At 38.2% G+C, this 22,098-nt stretch overlaps 1 protein-coding gene across 1 annotated transcript in view; it reads right to left on the bottom strand.

Annotated features, from left to right (window-relative positions):
* Positions 1–412: 412 nt before the first annotated feature.
* Positions 413–22,098, bottom strand: part of egln1b (egl-9 family hypoxia-inducible factor 1b) — a 56,816-nt gene continuing 35,130 nt past the window's right edge. The window contains exons 2-5 of the mRNA XM_067431490.1: positions 12,427–12,546; positions 2,106–2,242; positions 1,951–2,018; positions 413–1,193 (exon numbers count right to left, since the gene is read on the bottom strand). Of these exons, the coding sequence (XP_067287591.1) occupies positions 1,138–1,193; positions 1,951–2,018; positions 2,106–2,242; positions 12,427–12,546 (381 nt within the window). The 3' untranslated portion in view covers positions 413–1,137. The remainder of the gene's footprint in view (positions 1,194–1,950; positions 2,019–2,105; positions 2,243–12,426; positions 12,547–22,098) is intronic.

Below are 22,098 nucleotides of genomic sequence, written 5' to 3'. Positions count from 1 at the left end.
TTCCCCAAACTAATAGTGTATGTGTGTGGTTTTTCTAGTCCCGCATCTGGCTGATTAAATATTTTACAGGGGAACAATTTATGCGTATGAAATTTTATTCATTTGTGTCACATTTTAGGCATAAAATCTTATTTTCAAAACATGCAGAAATTGTCCTGAAAAATCAATATTGACATTATACAATATTGACAATGTGCATTATTTTCTTCCATTCATGTGGAAGCCTTCATTCTTCATGCTCTTCCAGTTGGAATATTTCTAATGTAGAGGATTTGTATTTGCTACTACTAACAGCTAGGGGGTGCCGCAGGACTTCAAACACACAGAAAAAGTCACATGACTTTTAGTGACAACAAGGTTATTCCCATGAGACATAAGGTGGAAGCATTAAAACACGTGCACACAGTCCAAAAAGATTTAGGAAAACTGCTTTTTTATTTAAAACTCAGAGCTGTTAGACAGACATGAGGTGTCAAGTTTGGCTTAAAACAGGAGAGACATGACGTCTGCAACAACAGACATATCGCTGATGACTGGCAAAGACAATCCAGCAATGCACCCGGTTACTAAGCAACAGGTGGAAGCCATGATAAAGGTTCCTTGTGGCTCCAGTTGCGAGAGCTTGGGAAGCGGAATTACGAGCCATACAAAACACAAATCCATTAATTACAGTGGCTTATGAGCAGAATAACACATATAGGACATTGCACAAAGCTTGTAACCTTTAAAAGGGGATTTCTGTGTTTTTCTTTTACGTATCCACTGCCAAACAAAACTGTACCTTTATTATCATGTGCAATAACAAAGCTGACAAGGGGGACAGAGGAAGGAAACTGTAGGGGGTCATAGCTCAAAATAATCGTGCGCGCGCACACACAGACCCTTGAGCATTACGTCCATCCTATGCTCATGTAAGCCAGCATTCTTCATAATGAAAACATAAAGCATGTTAATTCACGCCTGTCTTCACAGCCCTATCACATTCTGAGTCCCTATGAGAAGCCCCTTATAGATGATGGATGAGGTGAATGAGAGAGAAAGTCACTTCCTGACTTTCTTCTGGCCTCTGCTCATCACCTCTCAGCAGCACTCCGGAGGTCCAACCCTGTACACTCCTATTCATTCATCCCTTGTTCACTAGCTGGGCTCTGACGGCTTGTTTAGCTCCACTTTTACGCCCCGTTCACCTGCACCTAAAAAAAGTCATCATGAGAAAAATGTCAAAGTTCAATACGGACCTGCTCTGCGCTCTCTCCGACAATCCATATATGATATTAAAGGGATACTTCATCCTTAAATGAAAATACTGTCATTATTTACTCACCCTTATGTCATACAAGCAGAATGTAGCATTCAAAGCATATTTTTAACACTAGACTACTAAAATTTAATAGCTACTAGAATGGCCATAGTGTCATTCTGACCTATCGTAATAGACAGCACCAAATGTCATTTTTGTCATGTCATATTTATTTGAAGCTTCCATTGAGGCTTTAGAATGACACTTTATACATCTTTCATCATATTTTGTGAAAGCGTCAATATAAAAATATATAAAAATCCTTAAACAATTGATTTGATTGAAATAAAATCAAATAATATGGATTAAATGAAGCACAGAGCAAAAGCAGATCGGTGTACATATTAAGACCGTGCCTGAAGGTGCGTGCCTCACTTTTTGTGTGGCAAGTGGGAGAGCAAAGTTTTTTCACCAGTGAAAATGTTTTTTAACAATAACCTATTAAACTTTTACTTTTGTATTAGAAAAAAAAAGAAGAGTGATAAGGGTGAGTAAATGTTAATTTTGGCTGCGCTTCTCCTTTAAATCGTATTCCAGCAAAGCAATCTGGCCATAATCCCATAGATACAGCAGAGTAATCTATAGATGATAACACACAAATGTTGTTTAGGATCAATGCAAGTGCCTGGTCATGTTTGAGAAGATCTCACCTGTTAGATATTTCTCCTTAGCTCGAGCTCGCTCATCAGCGTCAAAATACCACACCGTTATAGCATACCTGCACATAAATTCACATAGAATTGTATAAAGACATAAATACCTTACGGGACTATTTTAGAAAATGAAATGTGTCATTATTACTGACCTCGTGGCATAAGCTGGCTGAACCTCATGTGGGTTCCGTCTGTCTGACCAAAAAAGCAGAAGTCTGTCAAACTTGGGCTCAATATCTGCAAACTGTGCGGTTCCCTCTGGAAAGATCCGCAAAAGGCCACCGTGTTCCTATAGAGTAAGCAGATGAGAATTATGGTGTATACAGAGGTTAAACAGTGAAACACTTGGCTTAGACTAGAAAAATAGTTTGATCTGGAGATTTAGATCTGCAGGCCATGGGAGATGTTCATCAAACTACTGTCATCAGTCTTGCTGTGTTTATTGGTGCATAATCATGGACTATCATGATTGAACCACACAACATGGTCACAACCTGCACATGGTCCTTCAGAATGGTTTGGAGGAAATAATAATAATAATAAAAGTCCTTGGCAGTGACACGTCTATCAAGCACAGTAGAGATTGAGATATTGCAGCCCAAACCATCACTGACCCATCCCTGTGCTTCACTGTAGACACACAACAGTCCAAGGGTCTCATTTATAAAACTTTGCGTAGATTTCATCCTAAAAGTGTACATACGTACAAAAGCAAGATTTTGCCAGAACCTGCGCAAAAATCCCTTTATAAATCACAGCCAGCAGCAGATTGTGCGTATGTGCATCTCCACCCTGACTCCTCCCTGAAATCCCCATATATGGAGCTTACAACGCCTTGTTTTATTGTGCATGACCTCATCTGCATATCATTTGCATGCATATTCCCATCCACGTGACACCATGTTTAACTCTGTCAAAGGTAAAAGACATCGAAAAATATTAGATAGGGACTATAAATCCCATTTGTGCCTTACACATTACATTGCTGAAAATCATTCAATATCCTTTTTATGTTGTAGAATAAATATATCAAAATATCCATTAAAACAAAATTGTATAAAATACTTCTCAGGTATTTTTTTAAAACAGTGTTATTTTAATTACAAATATTTCGTTAATTTTAAACACTTCAAATCAAATAAAATTCATGCAGTTTTGCTGATAATGTCCCTGAATGAACTCGTTCTCTCCTTATTCTGCCATTGGCGTAATCCTCTAACAGTGCCAGCCTCCAGTGGAGGATTTATGTTTATAACAAATAGACTGATCGTTAACACCTTGACAAAATCACAGAATTAATTTGTAGGCGAAAATTTAAGACGAAAAAAATGTAATAGTGAACACATGCTTCTTCATGACAGTTTTGTAATGAACACCGTAATAGTTAGGACTGATGATGAGTAGCGATTGTGCTTCATGATTGTATTTGCAGACTTTGACATTTTATGATATATGTACATTAAAGGGGGGGTGAAATGCTGTTTCATGCATACTGAGCTTTTTACACTGTTAAAGACTTGGATTCCCATCCTAAACATAGACAAAGTTTCAAAAACTAATGTTGGACATTTGATGGAGTATTTCTGTGTTAAAAATACTCCTTCCGGTTTCTCACAAGTTTCGGCGAGTTTTTTTCGAGTATGGGTCTACTTGACGTTAAATAGATCGGAAGGTCCTTGTATGGGCTGTACGGGCTCTTCTCCCGGAAGGGTGCGCGCGCGCATGACTAGAGGGAGAGAGAGGAAATGCACGCCGTAAACACTCTCTCAGGTGCAGATCCAGTCGTCCGTGAACACTTATGACGCGCCGCGCTCCACTTTATTCCTATGGGTGACGTCGAGCGACTTTCAACGCTTCAGCACAGCATTCCGGGAAGGCAGCGCTGCATTTGAACCGATTTGAACGCAGAAATGACGGGAAGCTTCAAGGCTTCGCTTCAGTCGCGTCGCAAAGTGGATTTCCACGGTCACTGCAGTCACAGGACTTCACCAAATCATACCAAAGAAGTGTGTTTTTGACAGAGCGGTCCCAGCGATAAAGATTCGGTCCTGCTTTGGAAGCAGCCGGTGAGTAAATCAACTTCAAATGTCTGCTATTGGCTACCGTCGCATGAGTAAACATCAGTAAACGATACGATCGCGTGCTTCGTCATTCAAATGCGTTAACGGTTACTCCATTGTTGTTCTGTATAACACTAGTCTGACTCTGACGTGAAAAACCGTTTTGCTTGCTACCTCTTAGGTCTAGTCACATACAATAGTCCATAAACCGAATCATGTCCTCATACACTGCACACAAAGGCCCCTAAATACAGTACATACCACAGAGACGGACATCCTGATGTTGCCGTTTCTCCTGTTCAATTTATTTCAGCCTCAGATTTGATTGTGGATCATTATCTGTATTAGCCTATGGTATTAGCTGAGATAGCTGAGATGGGTTTCTCCACGCTTGAGGACATCACCGCTTTGTGCACATTCGTCATTCTTTAGCTCCGCCCACACGATACGCCTCCAGGCGCTCTGTTTTTTCCGGAAAGACTCGGTACAGCCCATATTTCTTTTATAAATATGATAAAACTAAAGACTTTTCGGAGATATGAAGGATGCAATACTACTCTATAGGCACTCAAGATTGACATGAGATTGACTGAAACTGAGTGTTTCACCCCTCCTTTAAGGTAAATATTTCATTTTTACACTGTGTTGTGCAGTTCTCTAATAAAAGGGTATTTCATGCTATTCTGTATCACATGTAGTCGTGCCATCTCCTCCTGCGCTCCCGTTGAGGACAATGTGACTGTAAGGCAGCGCTGATTATTATTATATATTTTTTTGAAATACATTTTGAATTGCGTTTGGATTTTACTAGATGTATATAGCCTAAAACAATCGGCACAAATAACATTGTTGGATTTAATCTTCATGATGTGGTTATATAGCACTTGATGATGCACTTGACTTGCACCCGATAGCACTTGATGATGGCTACAGGTGTGTTTGGGTCTATATCCAGAGCAAGTAGCCATCGATTCATCAGGTCAGCGTTTTGGGTTGGAATTCTGTGGAATATCATTGTATTATCTGGTCTCCCCTGTTTATTGTCGCAGGCCTTCACAATACAGCGAACACCCATGATTGTAAACTATCTAGCAATCACTCCAACTCTGAGCGAACTCTCTGCTTCTCACCGCGGGGCTTCTCAGGTGCTGCGAGCAAATCACTCCGCACTCCGCAGAAGTGGAGCAGTGCTGCGCCTTCTGAGAATATAGTCCACAGTATATGTTTATAAGATGGCTGTGTCTCATCTAACCTTGTTATTTGTACACGCTGTGACTATACACAAGGCAACATGTAAATATGAAAATGTTGGCGTTATTTTGTCACTTATTGAGCAGTAGGCTAGCTGAAGCCATATAGCTTCAGTCTTTGTGCTAAGCTAGGCTAGCGGGAGTGTTATGTAGGAGAGTTATGGGATGCACGGAGATGATTGATTGATTGGGGGATGGGGGGCTCTGGTTGGTGTTGCAAGCACCAATCCGGTTCATTTTTTTTTTCTATAGACTGTACTCACAAAGATATAACGATCAAGATAAACTTAAAAATTCGCCGGAGTTGTCCTTTAACACAAAACAGAATGTTGTGAATGGGAAAACTCTGGAAGGGAATGCCTTTTTTCCTGCCCCAGGATGACCTGTTGCTAAATTTAGCTTTAAGAAAAAAAATATCTGACACACAGGGAGCGAGGGAACAAGCAGGTTTGCTTGAGAGTGAGACGGTTATTTTCCTCTCCATTCAGTGAAGAGGGTGAGCTATATGAGAGAGGGACAGTTTATAGATGTTTAAAGAGTTTATACCATGCATTACTGGCATTACTGTATTACACTTGAGAAGGATGGAAAATATAAGGGTGGTATTTGTGTAAGTGTGACCAATCCTTACATCACTTGTACTGTTTCTGTGCGTACTGTGATACGCACAGAAACAGAGGACTGGAAGAAAACAGCGTTTACAGACTGTCCTGCATTCTCTGCGAACCTCAAGCAAAGCGTGAGTTCAGCCTAAACATCATCTAGATAAGAGTGTTTAATGTAGGCTAAACACTACAGACAAACCCTTCTACCACCCCTGTATCTTGCCTGTGAAACTGGCCAACTCTCTCTTTGACATTTACTTCATACACGAACATCTGATCAACACTCTGGATAGTTTCCATGGCCGTTTGGAATGTTCTAGACCAGAAGCCCTCTCTGACGTGCTGGATTTAAGAGCTGGATGGCGGGTAGAGTCAGTGGTTGAAAATGTCAGGGCTGCTATCACAGCAAGTGGGCAAGAGTACGTAAAGAGTAAATGTTTAACAACTAGGGCTGGGAGTCGGCGCAAAAAATACGTCGACGCAAAATATGCACGTTGATTCGTCAGACCCAAAACAAAGATGGCGGCGCCGGAGAGTAGTAGCAACCATAGATATACATAATTAAGTATATTATGTAATTAATATATAATTATATTATTTATTATGTTTATTTATTGTAGCAACACGAGTGGCTCCTCAGAAGTGCAAGGCTTGCAGGTTAGTGCCGCACATGGAGCAACTAGCGCTCTTAACACAGACGCACACGCACGCGTTTTGTTGTCACGGCTACATAAACAAATTTCTGCACACAGGAAGACAGATGTTTTGGTCGTTTTTTATGTATTTTAATCACAAAAACAAACGTTTGCATTAAGTGGAAGCGTCGGGCACATTGGCTACCTACATAATAAGCTGTTTTAAATTTAAAATGTTCAATGTCTTATCGCGCTGATGTGACCGAGGGCATCCATCCTCTAAGTGAGCACAGTTTTATCCCAGGACTATTCCGGTTTTAAACGGAATATTGGCGCCCATAATGCACTCTACATGTAAATGTTTTCACTGTCATGCCGCGGATGCGCGTGACGTTTTCCTGCCTTTGCACACTAGAAGCGTGTCTGACGGGGCACTGGTCCTGCTATTGATGCGGAGGGAAGCCCTATACTTAATGTTAAACATAAATAGCCTACTGATACACCAAAGACAACGTCGGCAGTAGCCTATTGACCACATATCTATGGCATTGATGGCAAAATAGGCTAAAGAATATTTCATTCTGTATTAATCGATAATTGTCATTTTTTATTATTACAATTAGGCCTATATCTGCATTTATGTTAACCTATAGACTTTCAAACATGAAAATGTCATTTATTAATATGTATTCATGTCAAAATGATATATAAACATCTTTTCCTATTCTATTTTGCCTGGAGACGCTCAACACGCTCGCGTGTCACCTGAGAAATTGGCGCTCTTCTATTTCTAGCATGCACGCGTTTTCCGCACGTCACGCAGGCAGTGTGCAAACTCTAGCCTGTTGACATGGGAGCCGAAACAAAAACAAAAACGGACACGCCACGCAGCCAAGACGCTCACGGCATGCTTGCAGTGTGTCCCCGGATTTGATTAGCCAACTTGTTGGTATTTAATCGATGGGCATAGCCTGTAGGCTGAGTTGCATACATAGAAAAATCGTATATTGTGTTTCTTTGTTGTTGGTTTATACTTATTTATTTATTTATTTGTGTGTGTTTGTGTGTGTGTGTGTACTTTATGTTTTCAAGGTTTTATTGAATGCATTGCTCTTGTATAGTCTTTTACTTTGGAATTTTAAGAGCAATAAATATATTGCAATGTTAAGGAATTTGTTTTTTCATTCAGATAATAAAATGATCGTGTATAAATTGCAATTAGACAATTAATAGGGAGATAATTGAATCAAAATCGAATCGGACAGGGAAAATAAATCGTTAGATTAATAGATGCATCGAAAAAATAATCGCTAGATTAATCGTTTAAAAAATAGTCGTTTATCCCAGCCCTATTAACAACCTTAAGAAAGGAGGCAGAAATTTCACAAGTTACTGAACCGATACAGATTTCCAAATTCAATTTTGATTGGATTACGACTCATTTAGGTGTAATTCAGTTACCACTACAGTATCCAGGGCCATGCTTAAAACAGATTCAAATCATTAAATGAAGTTTGTAATGGTTCGGGTCTCATGAACCAGTCATTTGCTTTAGGAATCAGGCTACACTGTTTCTGATTTACTGAAAAGAACTGGTCCGTAAGATTCATTTGTGCAGCCCGATTCAGACACATTTTGTGAATCTGTGACTCAAAAAAACGATAGTACGATTCACTCACAGATACACACTGGTCATGGCTAGCCTGGTCTTACCAGACTCTCGCACATTTCATTTGTAAAGAGAGTCTGGCCACTCTCCATTGACAAGCCATTAACCAATCGCTAGCATTTGGTCGTGATGTTTGTCATCCGCCCTTCGCCTGTTTCACACATGGAAATCCGTCAAAATAAATCTGCAGGCCACCTCAGTGATAACCTAAAACTCGTGCATTCGGATTTGATTTATTCACGGTGGACGGATGTGGTCCGTAACATGATTGTATGCTGTAAATAAAATGTCATATGCTTATGATAATGCTGTAAATGCTGCTATAAATAACAGACCAATTCAAATGTTTATATGCTTTTATTTTAATTTGTTTGAGTGATGATGAAATATATTGCTCTTGTAAATACTTGCCAGCATTTTAAAGAAATACAAGTCTAGAAATGCATCCAAACAACAGCAAAGCGCAAGTGTACGGTGCTCTGCAGTGATAAAAAATGATTATAAACAGTGCATTTTGAAGTGATATATCCTTGAAAACTCAAATATGTGGATTCGGACAATTATTACATCACCACACGACCTTGGTGTTTGTCAAAAGCAGTAGGTAACTCGGCCGGGGATTTTTACGCGGGTGGTGGGAGACGGACGGCAATAAAATAACTGATTAGCCCCAGTAAATGATGGCAATACCTTCCGACCCCATGAGGAACAATACCGTCGCAATAGGGCTTCAGCTAACTCCTTCACCACTAACGGAGCGAGCTGGAAAATCAAATTTTTCCCTAATGCACCCTGTTGGGGAGGAGGGCCACCAACAAACCTCAGCAAAGATTGTTCTTGCTCTGGCTTTAAAGGGTTAGTTTACCCAATAATGAAAATTCTGTCATCATTTACTCTCCCTCAAGTTGTTTTAAACCAGCATGAATTTCTTTCTTCTGCTGAACACAAAGGAAGATATTTGGAAGAATGTTTATATATAAGCAGATTTTGAGCCCCATTGACTACCATAGTTTTTTTCCTTACTATGGTAGTCAATGGGGCTCAAAATCTGCTCAAAATCAGTGTACCTTCAGTGTAGTAGAAGCACAAGTTCCAGGCGAATCCGCGTGTCGAGTATATACCTCCCCAAACAGACAAAGCGCGCACAGTCAGTGAGAGAGATGAGGAAAACAAACAAGCATGCAAATGGAAATTATCATGGCAGGAAAAATGTTTTTTTTGTTTGTATCATTTTTATCGTGCAATTAATGGATTTATTGACTAATCGCAACAGGCCTACATCAACATCATCGTTCTCAGCCACTCCCTCTGTTCGCTGATTGGACCTGTAAAAATTTGTTCAGAGAAAACCTAAGAATACACCGTAGTCCCAGACGAAGTACTGAAGGAAAATGAAAATTGAGCAGAAGTACGTAGGAGGACGGAGCCAGGCTAGGTCATGCCATAGAATCACTAAAAATCATCAGTTCACAAGAGTAATTTGTGTTTCAGGAATCTGGCTATACTTTTCACCATGGTTGTGGAAAGTTACTTTTTAAAGTGAAATGCATTAGTTTTCATGGAAAGTAATGTTACACGTTAGTTTTGCATGATTTTCCTCGGGTGGGCTCTATTGTTTGTTTTTTAATAACAAAAAAACAAGAAATTTCTATTTTTGAAAGGCCCTTTCACAACAAAAGCTAAATGAATAAGCCTCAGGCTGACGGAAATGCAAATTCACTCCTGTACAGTAGAGGGCGCAGCTAGGGATGAACTGAATGAAAAATCTTGGTGAAACCAAGCGGCAGCCTCGCGATCTCTCTTGAAGCCAATACGAAAGTAATGTAAACTGCAATTCCTCAACTGGCCACTAGGGACAGGCTCCAGAAGGGAGCAGAATCTCATTGAGCCCCATGTTAAAATTCTCAACTTTAAAGCAGAAAAAACATGTTTACAGCCTGGTACAAATTGTGGTTTTGGCTTATAAGGCTAATTTTGATCTTCATGACAACTGTGAGGGGGGTGAATTTTTTTATAACTCATTCGTTTACGTTATATAAAGCCTTAAGGTTCTGCATAATTAAGGGCGTGGTTACAAGTGGATAGCCATTTATCTGCCGTCTATAGCCATTGCGTCACCTCAGCTCCGCGCACATCCCGCCTTTTTGCCCATTTTCTGTTATCCGGGAGTGACACGAGATGACTCGCTCACAAGATGGCAACGCCCAGCTCGACCATACTTTAAGCCTCAGAACGGCTTATCAGAATCCTATGGGTGACGTCACGGACACTACGTCCATATTTTTTTACAGTCTATGGGTGAAACCGAATATTATAAAACACTTGGCCGAATACTGAAAGTTTTTCATTTAGCCTCTTTTTCAACATTGCATAAATTAAATAGTCCAAATGTGCTTTGTGGTCTGGGGTTCGGTTCATGTGAACTCTGGTACGATTTGTTGCTAACACACTCGTACTAAATCACGGAAGTGAACAGCTATTAATGACATGTGATTTGATAAAAATGTGTATTTTGTGTGCGTTTCACTCGTTTCCGTGATGAGTGTGACTGACATAGTGCAAGCAGAGATTTGCAGTACATTTGCGGCAGATAGACACAAGTGCCATTACGTACAGAAGCTTTTGGAACACGAGGTGACCAATACTATTCATTTTGCCACCTTCTCGTTCGCTGTCGTTACCAAGCTAGGGGGTAAACAAACAGCTGCTTGATGAGCAATCGAACTCGGGTTCAGTCCAGGCAATCGAAAAGCAATCGTGTGAAAGCACCCTTAAAAGCTTTTACATTGCTGACATATTTGTTGCATTTATAAAATCATGCACGCATCTCACTCTGTGCTGGTTGCTATTTAATTTTGTCATCGAAAACGCCATTGTTCATTAAAATGTATTCTAATAAATTCTAATTTTTTCTTATTTTTGGTTGCCAAACATTCAGAGTGCATCCCTAGGCGCAGCTCAAACAAACATTTTAGCTGATGAGTAATAGGATGCAGGAAAATTCAATACTCTTACTTCTGCAATAAATAAATTAAATGTGACGTTTGAATCATTTTTGCTTAGTATGGATGTCTGGCTACACTGGTCACAGTCAAGGGGGTAATCTAGCACCCGGAATTTTTGATTTAATTTGATTTATTTAACAATAACATTTTTAGTACATTCAAGTACATTCAAGCCCAAAAGACCATTTCATATATATATATATATATATATATATATATATATATATATATATATATATATATATATATATATATATATATATATATATATATATATAAAAAGCGTACCTCCCATAGGGGCGGCCATTGCTAATCAAGCCATCACCTGCTGTTAGCAAATAACTTTACATCTGAGGCATTTAAAGACTTAATTTGTCCATTGTTTATTTCAAAAGAAACATGACAATGTATAAATGGCTCCTTAACCTTAAAAGCTGTTTTTGTAAAAAAAAATAGGCTAACGACTGCGTCATAACCAACGCGACTCTGTAGCACAGTAAAGAAATTACTGTATTGACAGGAGGAGACGCTCGCAGACAATCTTTTACTGTCTATGAGACAGTCGGGGGGACGTGGAGACAAAGTCCGATAAAGTCAAGGGAGAAGCATGGGGAAAAGCTCATAGTGAGCCAAAAGCAAAAGGACAAAACATTTAAACAACATGATTCAGATTTCACTTTCCACAACTACTAGAAGACTTTCCACAACTGTCAGACAGGTCGTTCACGTCACATCTTCGTCATCAAGCTCAATCTGAGGCTGCGCAGTACGCTCAGCCATCAGGAAGTGAGTGCTTCTAATTTACTGCACTTTTCAAATTATTTTAATAAATCAATTTTTTTGGGTGAATTAAAAACATGGTGCCCACACAAGGGGGGTTAGCTTACCATTACTTTACAGTACATTGTACAAATAAGTAAAGTAAGTTTAAACACTAAATATTTGCTTAAATTATTTTTTCTATTATTCACAAACCCAACATAAAGCAATGTTCCACTGTTCTATCAGACCTTTAACAACAGCACATGAACAGTCTCTTGTGTGGCCTATTTATATAAATTACTAACAGCAAACTCTTTACACACAAGGTTGGTTTTGAACTTCCATTGAATTGAATGCAAGCTCAGATGCAAGTATGAGCAGTCTACATCAGATAAGATACCTAAATAAACAGAAGAGCTTAAACAAATCTCATGCAGCTTTACATGCTACAGAATATATGCAAGTTCACTGACTGAAAAAATCCTACCTTTGAATCCCAGTCTTTATTCAGGTAATATATGCATGTGACACATCTCCCATCTCCGTTAGGGTTATCCACATGCCGTACATATCCTGTCCCTTTGGCAGGGTAACATGCCACCATTGCCTGAAAGGAAACACGGGTTGTTTTAGTAATTCAATCAAAAGAACGCATGAGAGACACAGAGTTTGGATGAAGCTCACTCTATCTAGACAATGAAGATTTCCATTTTGAGGGTTTCTATCATATTTTGCTAAGTCGTATTTATATAAAAAATGTTTTTAACAAAAATCTCCAGAAACTGTCATGAAAATGTCCTGATAATATTTCAACCATATTTTTAGGGCAATTTTCCATTATGGCATTTTCATGGCAAATTAAATGGGGTCATGAAATGAGAAATCATTTTTTCATTCAGCCTTTGACATAAGTTAATCGTGAAATACAGAGAAGTTTCAGAGCTGAAAACGTCCTTGTTAGTCAAAGAAAAGCTTTTATTGACTCCAGGCCCAGCAAACACTCAATCCTAGAATGTGCCAAGCTGTGACGGCAGAATGTGATGATATGTGGCCTCAACAGAAGAAGTACCCCTGATTCTGTAGCCCCAACCACCGACTCACAAGAAATGTAACATGGGCCTACGTGGAGCTAAACAGATCTTGCTACCAAGCAATAAACATGCCGAAGGTAGTGGAGTATTGTGGTTCCTGGTGGTATTTCTTTCCTGGTTGTGGAAGAACACAGCTGCTGCATAAGCTTCCTTCAGATTCTAATATTAGGAATGTGTGTTTGAACTTTATTTTTAATGAACATCCAGCATTGCGTGTTTGTTTGTTCAGTTCACCACGGATTTGCTTGTAATGACAATTGACATGACATGAATGAATGAAGCAACACACTTATGTGAGTAAAATAAAAAATGTATGTTATAGTATTGCATGGTTACAGATTGTTTGATATCTATTGATTAACTTAACATAACTTGGCACGCTGTCACAGGCTTTGTGATCCTTTATTTGAGGTGTTGTTGGTTCATTGTGCTGCAATTCATGATCAGACTATATGGGCCGGGGCTCACAAAGCCAGACTTCCCGGGGCTATACATTTTCCAGACGGGCTACCAGAACGTAGGAACGTCGACAGGCCAGTTTATCTTAAAAAGTGAAATCGCATTCCTTTCTTGATATGTGTTGTTCTCTCTCTTGACTTGGTATTTGAAGGAAAAATACAATCGTGGATGTTTTGATCATGCAGATTTGTCTGACAATGCAGTGAGGCTTGTGTGCACGTGTGTTAATGATGGACGGTTTGTGGCTATATCCACCGATCGGACAGGGCAAGTAATAAAAAATACATTCCAATTAATTGCGAGTGGATGAGAGATGAATCATTACGTTTGTTTGATAAAGACATTTTGCGAACCTGTGGGCGAATCATCATTCCAGTTGCCGTTTCCCCACACACTTTCAAAACAATTCCTCACGTGTACTGACAGAGAAGCTGAAGCTCATTAAATATGCAAATCTTATCCAATCCTAGCCATAGGCGTTTACTTCCATGTCTTCAGTGCGTCACGCCCATAAAAACTGAGCGTTCCGTGAGAGAGACTCAAAACCAGGGTAGAAAATAGCATATTAATTATTCATTATGATGTGTTTAAATATAAAAACCACACAAATGTCATAAGCTGACCTTAGCCAACAGTAAAAAAAAAAAAAAAAGCTTTATTACTGTAATGAAAAAATCTATGTAGTATTATTAAAATGGCTATGTATGGAAACCACTTTATGAACAATTAAAAAAAATTTAATCATGTCTTAAGGCATCCAACTTTTTATATAAACTATGAAAAATTATCGATTGTAAAGTGTTTATTCAACATAGTATTTGGTGTAATTTTAATAAAATAAAATAAATCGTACTCAGACAGGTTGATTTTACATTTACATTGAGAATGAGAATTATTAAAATTAAAAGGTCATTAAAATGGCTTATGCAAATGATCATGTATTTTTTTACTTTTGAAGTGAAATATGACCAAGATATATTCTTCATGAGACTCACTGTTACCCTGTATTTGTGTAATGCAGTTCAGACAACTGAATTCCATTCAGATTCACAACTACATGAATCAAAGTGAAAGAAATAAGGTGATAACTGTGATATTCTCAGCCCTGTGATGATTATATCTTTTAATCTTGTTGAATCTGGGTTATGAGGCTGAGGGAACAATGAAGCCATTGCTGGAGTCTTTCCTTTGCTGAGGTTTTTCCTTTCCTGCTCTTCCTTTGCCCCTTTTATTTTGGTCTCGAGTTTACATGAAAAGTGTTAATTAATCACAAAGAAGAAAATAGCAGTGTAAATGTATTTGTGCTCAAGGACACATCCGTTATGAGCTATCAGGACAGTGTTAAAAAAAAGCTAAATTAGTCAAAACAAGCTCATAAAAATGTCTGCTCAAGTGACCATGGAAGCTTTAAAATATTATAATTATAAGCTTAAAAATAACTTAAAAGGTTGAAGAATATTCCTCTTAAAGTAGTAAAAAAAACATGTCAAACTTTAAGCAAAACCATCACTAATGCCAATGTTTACCTTTTTTAACAAATCGTTTCAAACAAGAACCCAAGAAACAGGCTAATACTGTGAGCCTGTTTCTGTGAACTGGAAAAAGAAAAAGACAGCTCTCTGATATCGATCCCCTCCGGGAACTCACCTTTTGCCTTCTTTTTCACCCACTTCTGCACGTAGGCTCATGAATCTGATCACTTTACTGATAGTTTGTGACCCAGCACTCTATTTATAAGCAGCACTAGCCCAGCAGGGAATTTTTAGGCCTTAACTTAACCCTCTAACCCTAACCCTACAGCATAATGTCAAAGAGACAGAGACGTTCTCCCCAGGGACACGACATCAGCATGTTTTCCACTGACTCTCAGCATGTGTGTGTGTGTGTGTGTGTGTGTGTTAGGCCTGTCTGAGGAAGGCAAGGAGGGAGGGTGTTTTTATGGCTGAAAAACAAACATCTCTTCCAACATTCTTTGCCTTACTTGCAAACATACTTGAGGTGAAATGGTTCTCATGAAAAAAATAAAAAATAAAATCTTTATGGTTTGGTGTGATAATTTGATCATGTGGTGCTTTGACAATATAATTTTTTTTATTTATTTACTTGTTTTATGCCATGTCAGCATTAAAGTCTATTGTCATGGCAAGAACATTAAAAACACAATAAACCTATGTAGAAGGAAACAGTATAAATATTTAAATATATTTAAGACACATTTACATAGCAAAAGATAAAATCTATATATAACATAAATGTGTAAGAACTGTGATCGGAACTGAAATCACTCAAATCAAGTTTCCAAAGAACTGGAAACTTCTTATGATTCCCAACACTAAATTTATATGTACAAGAAGCAGAATAATTGCAACAAAAAGAGAAGTTAAGGTTAGAAAGCATGAAGCTTGCGGTGTCACAATGAAAGTCAAATCCGGAGACTTGCATTATGGCAATGCCGTGGCGTCTCAGTCTGATGGCAGATAAAAATAAATAGTATTTTTTCTTTTTTCTTCCAGTCCTCGGGAGTTCATTCTTCCGACTTAAACATGGTAAGTTTGAACTACCAAGGACGCAAGTCCGAATTTCGCGCACTTAGTATTGTAAAACGGGCATTGGTTCTTGAACGTCACACACGCACATTTGTTTTTGTGAAATGTGGGGACATTCCATAGGGATAATGGTTTTTATACTGTACAAACTGCCCCTACCCTTAAAACTACCCAACATAGGAAACATTCTGCATTTTGACTTTTTTTTTTTTTACTCTTTTTATAAGCCTTTTGAAAAGTGGGGACATGGGTAATATCCTCATATTTCACCCTCTCCTTGTAATACCCATGTCATACCCATGTCATACCCATGTCATTATACACATCATTATCCTGATATTTCACAAAAACACACAGAGAATTAAGAAAAATCTTAATCTGTCCTGATACTGATCCTTGAACTTCATCAGGGGTACTGGTTTAATAGTTATCTATTAGAGCTTGGTGATGGACAATGGAAAGTATATCATATTTTAAAATAAAATAAACATACATAACATACATGCATACATACATGCCGTACATTACATACAAATATCAGCCCTATAACCACTATGATGCCAATTTGTCAAACTTTTGGCAGTAATTTACAGTGCATTATTTTGCAGCATATATTTTTTGCTATTATTTGAAGAAGAAAAAAATCAGCAATTATATTGGTTTCAGCCAATCATAGTGTTAAAATATCGGTATTCGAAATGTACCTCCCGAAAAGCAAAGCGGCAAGTATTTACTGAAACGGTAACCACAGAACCGTGATACAAACAGAGCAGTAAAGAAATATCATTACACCCAAAAACATACAAACCCTTTCACACACAGGAACACAAGCACACATAGGTGCTAACAGAAGTACATGTCCCCCCTTATCATCTCTCCCAGCTTCCTGAGGCCTATAATTTGATATTAGATTTCCAGTGAAAGAGCGTCATCATTTCCAGGAGAAAAGACAACAGCTGAGGAAAGCATGCAGGGAACAAATCTAAAAGCAACTGTACATGAGGACCTTTTTTCCAGCAACATAACCGTTAGCGGTGATGGGGTGTGGCTGACTGTAAATCACTTATTTCAAGTGGAAGACAGGGAATGCAAGAGTCACTGAAAGGCCAAACTAGGGCCAGTCAGCAAGACGGTGACTATTGTTATAATTTTACAATTAAAGAGGCCATTTTTATGAAGTCTTGATTTGGTTTTTGGGATCTACTGGAATATGTCATAAAGGCTTAAATGTTCAAAAACACTTTATTTTTTGTTCTGGAAGAAAAAGGAGGCTCCGAGTCCTACAATCAAATTATGGTTTGAAGAGATGACTTCTACTTCACATTTGGAACAAATTATATGCTTTTTGAAGGACAAATCTGAGCAGTTTGACTAAATCTGGCACCCTTTTATTTGTTATCTTGATGGAAACCATGTGAATGCATGTTTTAACATTTCTTCATATTTTTCATTTAAATGTAAACAGATCTGGTATGGGACAGTTTGTTTTGTTATTAGTGTTATTTCCTCTTTATATATATATATATATATATATATATATATATATATATATATATATATATATATATATATATATATATATATATATATATATACATACAGCGCTATGTATTTGGAACCCTTAAAAGGTTATACATAGAAGTATAGTTGAGTATACTCCAAAGACCCTTTTATACTAAAAGGGTTTTATAATGACAAGAAAGAACCCTTTTGGCACTTAAAAAGGGTTCTAAATAGAACACTGCAAAAAAAATGCATTTCTTATCTTAGCAAAAACTAGTAAATACTTCTTGTTTTAAGAATGTTTAGATGTTTGGACTAGAAACAAGACAAAAATACTAAGTAAGAAAAGCATTTTTTGCAGTGAACCTTTTAGGGGTTCCAACCGATAGAACCTTTTAAGGTTCTATATAGAACCTTTTCTTCTAAGAGTGTATATATATGATTGGTTGGCTGAATTAGTGTGTTGTCATTGGTCAAGAACTTCGAGCAGGTTTTGGAAATGTCACACCCTTTATCATAACAATGAAGTTTCAGCACAGTACTAAGGCAATTCAACCTAAAATAACTCTATATCACAAATCATATCGTTTCCATCAACAATACACATCCTCACATTTGTATATCGCGATATATCGTTTAACGATATATCGTTTAAATTAAATGCTGTTTGAAATGCTGTTGACAACGTAAATAAAGGCAATATATATTGTTTAACGATATATTGTTACACCCCTATTGCTTTTGTACCTTTAATAAGAACAAATGTGTATAATTCGATGGCATCAAAAATGTTATCATAACTTTATTTAACGCAAAAATAACCATACTGTGATATATTATTATAGTGAAATGGTCTCATTAGTAACACGATATAAGACTTTGGTCATCGCCCACCCCTAGTTTTTAATAATCTTCGCACATCAACTTCTTTTATAGTTTAATAGGGACCTTTCCAGCCAAGACATGCAGCCTGCAATGGCACGCAATGCACGGCGGATCACAATACGTGACAACATTTCAGCTGAACTGTTTTTCCTGGCGGCAGGTGCAAAAGTGAAGGACAACGAAAATAAAGGCAAAGAGAGTGAGTGAGTGAGCGCTTTAACCAGTAGGAGAAGAATATATAGTGGAAGAAGGAAAGAAAGACAAGCCAGGACAAAAAAGAGAGCTGAGGGCATTGACGCAATCCGGGAGCCCCCCACGTGAATGGGCCAGAGCAGATAAGGGTAAAAACACTCAATGGCGCTTCAATCATTCAGCTGGGGGTAAGTGTGAGAGCCAACTGCGTCAGAAAGTAAGCAGGGCATGCTGGGCTGAGAAAACAAGCGGGTGAGGAGGGGTGGGTGCGGATGGAACTCATCAACATCAAGCAGTGGCTTTTGCGTCAGGATGCCGCCACTCTCCCATCATCACCTGCAAAGATCCATAACCGTGGAGGAGGCTGACGGAGATTGAGGGGATGCCATAGTCCCACAAAACAAAGAGCATTTCAATCAGAGCTTCAGTGTGCGTGTATTCCAGTTTCAATGTCTCAGACACACCTGGATGTGAACCTGTGAACACAACTAGCTGTGCCTGCCATCTATATATTTAATATTGTCAATTTCCCCCAATATTCATGGCAAAAGCATAACGATTCCATTAGTCGATAATAGTTAGCCGCGTTTCCATTACCGTTTAATTTGCGCAAATTTAAATAGAAAATACGCCCAATGGAAGTTACGTTTTATTAAAAAAAATTGGTCTCATGACAGCAGTTAATGGAAATGCTGTAATTTTGCAATAGTTTTCATCGACATTTAGAAAATATCGAAAATAGGTTTTGGGCAAATCTGTAATGGAAACGCTGCAAATGAAAGTGTATTTTTTTTTTTTTTTTTTTTTTGTAATTAGGGGTTTACAGTACAGGGGACCTTAAAGACATTCATGTTACAAAACATTTTATATTTCAATTAAATGCTGTTTGAACTTTCTATTAATAACCCTAAAAACAAATCTCATTTTAGAATCCTAAAAATATGTATCATTGATTCCAGAAAAATATTAAGTGGCACAAATGTTTCATCATTGATAATAATAAGAAATGTTTCTTGAACACCAAATCAGAATATTAAAATTATTTCTGAAGGCACAATAAAGATTACATGTATATGAATGCATTAGTGAGAGAGGGATTGTGTGTGAATTAATTCTACCTGCCAGCGTCTCTCTAATAATAGTAAAGCTGTGAGTTTTAGTTAGTAAGAAATATATGCTATAACTTCAGTTTCCACGCTATTTTATTGATAAATCACAAAACAGTGTTGACAATACATGCTTCCACTTGGACAAATTTTTCAGAGACACAATTTATCTTACCCCTGTTATGCAGATGATACTCAGCTCTATCTTCCTGTCAAAAACAACAAATGCTCAATGTTTGACTGTCTGTGTGACATAAAATTTTGGATAGATATGAATTTCTTACAGCTAAACAATGACAAAACTGAAATAATTATCTTTGCCCCATCAGATCTGACTTCTAACATAGTCTATCAGCTTGGTTCTCTATCTTCAAATGTTCATGACTGTGTCAAGAATCTTGGTGTAATTTTTGATTCCTGCCTGCGTTTTGATAAGCAGATTAGCGCTGTGGTAAAAAGCAGTTTCTTTCAACTTAGTATTGCTAAAATTAAGATGATGCTTTCAAAGAGAGACCTTCAAAATGTCCTTCATGCATTTATCACCTCGAAGTTGGACTACTGTAATTCGTTGTACCTGGGTTTACCTAATTCAGCTGTAAATCGTTTGCAAATGGTTCAGAACGCAGCAGCCAGACTACTGACTGGCACTAAAAAGCATCAGCACATCACTCCTGTGCCTCTCTCCATTGGCTCAATGAGTCCCAGATTGATTTTAAAATTTAGCTTTTTGTTTTTAAAGCCCTGCATGGGCTTGCACCTCAGTATATTAGTGATATTGTTATGTACAATGACTCAAGATCCCTATGCTCTTCTAATCAACGTCTTTTTTCTATCCCTCACTCAGGTTATAAAACTAAAGGTGACCAGGCTTTCTCTGTGGCAGCTCCTCGACTCTAGAACTGTCTTCCTCTTAATATTAGATCTTCCCCCTCTGTTGCTACTTTTAAAGCATCCTTAAAAACTCCTTTGTATTCTTTATGTTTTAACTGATGGTGTAAATGTTTTCCCATGTGCCCTCAATTTTTATATCTAATGTGTAAACCTGTTTTTATTTTGTTTTAATGTTCTTGTAAAGCACTTTGATTTCAATTTTTGTTGTTTTAAATGTGCTTTATAATTCAATAAACGAAACAAAACCAAACTATACATTTCCGCACTATTGAATGGTTTTGTGTGCAGTGCTTGTGATCTCTGTGTGATGTGCAAGTTTTGTGTGTGCGTTACAATGCACCACCGCTTGAGTTTAGAACGGTGATTAACTTGCATTCTTGCGTAAACTTGCATTAACTTAAGCATGCAAATGCATCCAGACAGTATAATCAAATATGTCTTGTGGAGAGCTCTCAGAGTATGTATAATTTTTAACTGTTGGAGCCTGTGTGTCAGAAAATGGCAATGTTGCGCCCTCTATAGGCCAACGACTAGTCGACGTCAAGCTTAAAGCGTCATAGCAGACTATTAAAGTCGACTAGTTGGCGCAACCCCTAGTTCACACATGGCGTGTTTGGTTCAATTAAAATTAAATCTGGTGCGATTTGCTCTGTTAGTGCGTTCATTTGAATAAGTGTGAATGCTGCGATTTCAAACCCAGGAGCGCACCAAACAAGTGAATCAAGATCATTGGAAAAATGGGTCTCACTCCGCTACCAAATGAAATCTGGCTTGTTCAAATGATATATGACCGCAACACGGACCAAAACCACAGGAAGATGAGACCCTAAAAAGGACAGGATGCATACCTGTTTTTTCACGTCATAGTCGTGATGTTGCCATCACAGTTCGGTACAGGCATCAGAGCCGCATCTCCTAGCAGCATAATGTGTTGTGTGATGGAGGTCTTCAGACGTTCAAAATACCATCATATGCAGGTTACGCACCAACAAAACCTGTGCATTTAGCCCAGAACACAGCATTGTTTTGGATGTTCGGCAAGTTCCGTCATAAAAAGCGACCAATCGGGTTGTGAATCGGTGATAAAAATCTGAATGCTCAGCACTAAATGTATTTATTTTTTGGTCTGGAACAAACAAACAAACCAAACTGCAAGCATAAACACACCCTTTGTTTCATGTTGTGGCCATTTTTTACGAGCAAAAGCTTATATGTATGACTTATCTCTTGGACGTGCGCTGTCACTGCTTTTTCCTCAACATGTTTATTAATGGTGCAGTGTGTGGTGTCAGTCTGCCAGGGTGTCAGCCCTGGAACAGCAGTGCAGCTGCACGCTCTGCACGTAGCTGGACTATTAGAACTGTCTGTCTGGCTAAAGTCCAGCAGCTGAGGTTTATATCAGCTCTGCATTGCTCACTGGAACAGATGCAGTATTACATAAAGGAGAAAGGACATGTTGTAAAAGAGGGCCTCTTACAGGAAAACC

This window comes from Pseudorasbora parva, chromosome 22 (genome assembly GCF_024679245.1).
Source record: "Pseudorasbora parva isolate DD20220531a chromosome 22, ASM2467924v1, whole genome shotgun sequence".
Lineage (NCBI taxonomy): Eukaryota > Metazoa > Chordata > Actinopteri > Cypriniformes > Gobionidae > Pseudorasbora > Pseudorasbora parva.
Note: the sequence above shows the minus strand (reverse complement) of the source record. Positions and strands in the feature narration are given on the sequence as shown.